The sequence below is a fragment of the Arachis ipaensis genome, chromosome B05 (assembly GCF_000816755.2).
Source record: "Arachis ipaensis cultivar K30076 chromosome B05, Araip1.1, whole genome shotgun sequence".
Classification (NCBI taxonomy): domain Eukaryota; kingdom Viridiplantae; phylum Streptophyta; class Magnoliopsida; order Fabales; family Fabaceae; genus Arachis; species Arachis ipaensis.
Window position 1 is genome coordinate 139,138,854 of NC_029789.2, and position 3,703 is coordinate 139,142,556.

General features: G+C 30.4%; 1 protein-coding gene and 1 pseudogene across 1 annotated transcript in view; both read right to left on the bottom strand.

Annotated features, from left to right (window-relative positions):
* Positions 1-1,169, bottom strand: part of LOC107641303 (serpin-ZX-like) — a 4,385-nt gene extending 3,216 nt beyond the window's left edge. Inside the window, exon 1 of the mRNA XM_021124011.1 lies at positions 1,073-1,169. Coding sequence (XP_020979670.1) covers positions 1,073-1,169 — 97 coding nt within the window. The remainder of the gene's footprint in view (positions 1-1,072) is intronic.
* LOC107641304 lies at positions 1,290-3,157 on the bottom strand (annotated as a pseudogene).

A 3,703-nucleotide genomic window follows, 5' to 3' on the forward strand; every position in this document is an offset into this window, starting at 1 on the left:
AATAATCAATTATTCTTATTTTTGATAATATCATGCTTTACATAATTTTTTTGCATTACATTTTATATGAATTTATAAAAAAATGGACGGTGTTATTGTCAAAATAAAAGTAGCGTTATTATCTCCGGTAAATAAATTATTTTTTTTTTCAAACAAAACTTTACTCTGTTTCAACTTACAGCGGTTTAATTCTGATATTTTCTACACGTAATCCGCTATACTTTGATAAAAATAGCAGTTTCCTTTTTAGTGTTTGTAACTTTGTATTGTAATTTTGAATTTCTAAATATTCCATTTTATTGTGTTGATTTTTTTGTTTAAAAAAAATCCGTAAAATAAAACGCTACCATTCGTAATGATTTATATAGTTAGATAAAATATACTGATCATGTAAAAAAAGATTAACTATTATATATTTATATTTGGGTAATTTATTCTCAGAATCAATTTGAAATACATAAATTGCTTTAGTATTAATTTATCTATTCTAAACTTATATTAAAACAGCAATAATCAATTATTAAAAATTAATATAAAATAACTAAAAAACTAATTTTATTAAGTTTGTTTAATAATATCTTTATCAAAAATATTATTTTCGATATAACAAGTGTATTAAAATTAAATTCTTTAATTATATAAAGTGAAAAGCAATTATCTATACATAACACACTCTCACTTTCAATTTGACCACTTTCACACCTTTTAGTGTTAATTTTTGGAGAGGATTTTGATCCTCTAAATTTTGAATTTTCATTTTAGAGGATAAAGTGATATCTCTTACCATTGAATGTTTTTTCTCTCATATATTTTTTTATTTTTACTTATAAAATAAATAATGATAGATCATACTTTATCTTCTAAAATTAAATTTAAAATATAGAAAATCCAAATCCGATAAAAATTGCTTTTACGTTCAATGTCTTAATTTCTTGTGTTTAGTTATTTCTTTCCTCTTGTCTATTTGACTGCATTTATTTATAAAAATAGGTCACTTAAATATAAATGTAGAAACATAAACTGATAGCTAAACTGGCAGGGGTAGAGCTAAACTGATAGCTTGTGGACTCACCAGAAGACTCTCCTGAGTCTTGGAAGAAACCTAGTGCTGTGAGTTGCTTCTCATTGAGCTTTGTTTTCTTGGACAACATATCAACAACCTGTGACATCATTGGCCTTCTGCTTGTGTGCAGAAGAATGCTACCTTCATGTACCTAATCACCTCTTCCTCAGGAAACTCTCCCATTTGGGTAAGCTGCTTAACATAATGTTCAATGAATTGGATATGGCAAAAACTTAGAATCTTCCTTTTTATTGATTCTTTAACCAGTGCCCTCAGCAAAACCAAAATTGTTCCGCATAGAAAATCAGCAAACATAAAATGCATGAATACAGGATGTTATGCACTTACCCATTCCAAGAGGAGTTTGTATGAGTCTCCCCAGATTGTCCTTGAACTGCTTCTGCCACCAATTGCATATTCAGGCGCCAAGTAACCACTGTGCAAATCGAAACCAAAACAGGGTAACATATTGGTGAGTTCCATTTCCATAGTCCAATTGAGGGTTGAAAAATTTTTTAAGATCTTGACAGAAAGAAAATAAATAAGAAAAATCCCAATGTATTAACAACACAGTGAGGGTTGGGGCAACAAACTAACATTTTTGCTTCACCTTTATGAAGAACATTAATACATTATAGATGAACACAAAAAATTGAAGTCTATCACAAGCATATAGTCAGAGAAGGAAATGCCTAAAATAATAGGTTTAAGGCATTATAATTTACAAGTATAAATTCTCCAAAGCTAAGACTATGACAAAATCAAGAATTTAAAAATGATACGAGTCCAAACTATAACATACGTTGTTCCAGCAATTCTTGTGCTAATATGAGTGATGTCATCAGGAAACAATTTAGCCAACCCAAAATCTCCTATTTTTGGATTAAAGTCTGTGTCGAGTAGTATGTTGCTGGCTTTGATGTCTCTGTGCACGATGTGTGGCACAAGTTCTTCATGAAGAAATGCAAGACCCCTTGCAGTGCCCATGCAAATAATAGATCTTTTTCTCCAGTCTAGTCTGATGTTTATACTCCTTGTGCCTAAACAAAGATGGAAAAGGTTACATGTTTGATTCTCTCATCAGAATGTGAATCTTAGTATTTTATTTCATAATTTACAACAAAGTATTACTCAAAGTTACCAAGTAATGCACAATCAAGGCTGTTATTTTCCACATACTCATAGACTAGTATACGATTAGGTCCTTGAACACAGCAACCGACCAATTCAACAAGGTTTGGATGCTTAACATTTGATATAGTTTTAATCTCCTTGCCTTGACCCAGCTGGAAAGGTCTTCACTGCTACTTGTCTCCCATCTTTTAAGGTTCCCTAAGAAAAGTTCAACATAGGTGTTTAGTAAAACACAAAAAGATTTGAACTAGTACTATGACTCAGCTTAAGTAAGCTATCATATATACAATGCCATCGTAATTTATACAATTCTACTTTTAAAAAATAAATCAACCAGGTTTGTAGAGGGGACGATTAGGTGATGGAAGATGTAATTATTTCTTGTATCAATTCTATAGGTAGCCTTTCATTTTAAGGTTTTGTCAAATAGTTAATAAATACTCACTGAAGGATTAACTTGCAAAGTTGATGCTCTGAAAAACCAGTCTAATCTTTTTTATGGTGCATAAGTATAAGAAAATTAAATTTATGGTAAGCTTATCAACATTTCGTTTCTGTATGTAAAGATGTTTTTACTGCCTCATTAAGAATGTAATGCCTTTTCATTGCAATATCCAAATGCCTAACAGGCCTAAAATTGGCACTTGCATTATAATGGAATCATTAACTCATAATTCAATATAAAAGAAAGGAAGAAAATGGAAAAGGACTATAGCATTGACTATGGTGAGAGCTCTGTCTCTGTGCTGTTCAATTGAAAGTGAAAGTGAGAGAGTGAGGTTGGAGATGGGTGGTTCAAATTGGGGTTTTTTTCCCTTTTTTTTTTTTTTAATGAAAATGACGCCGTTTTCAGTGTGGGGTTTGAAATAAAATTTCGAACCAATCCGGATTTATCAAACTTGTCAGTTGACTCAGTTCACTAGTTTTAGCAAAAACCATCTGAATCAAACCAATTCCCATTGATTTCGCTCTTTGTTCGGTCCTATGACCAACCCAGATTGATCTAGGATTCTAGGGACTAGTTCATTGATTTTTCAGCAACCGTCCAAATCGGTTCAATTTTCACAACACTGTACCAAAGATTTTTTAATTTGAAGGGAAGAACAATTAATATCAAATATTATAAATTAAAAATAAATAAAATTAATTAAATAAAATTATAAATTAGTTAAATAATTTATTTTTTGACTGATCAACTCTTGTTCCATATATTTTTCTTCTATTATTTTGCCTTGTCTAACTAGATATGATGGAGTTTCTTGTTTTCCTTTTTTGTATCTGAAGATACAGAAGTAATGGATTTGCTTACTACTTATGGTGCATTTTTTGTGCAGGATTTGTTGGTCTACTTGGTAAATATGTGATGAAAAATATACACAGGTAACTTATATTTGTTTGAAACAAAAAACAAAACAAAGTATACTGTGTTTCGATGTTATGTTGGCAACAACATGAGAAGTTGACTTGAGACTTGAGAGTTCAAAAATAGAAAGAACAGAAACAATC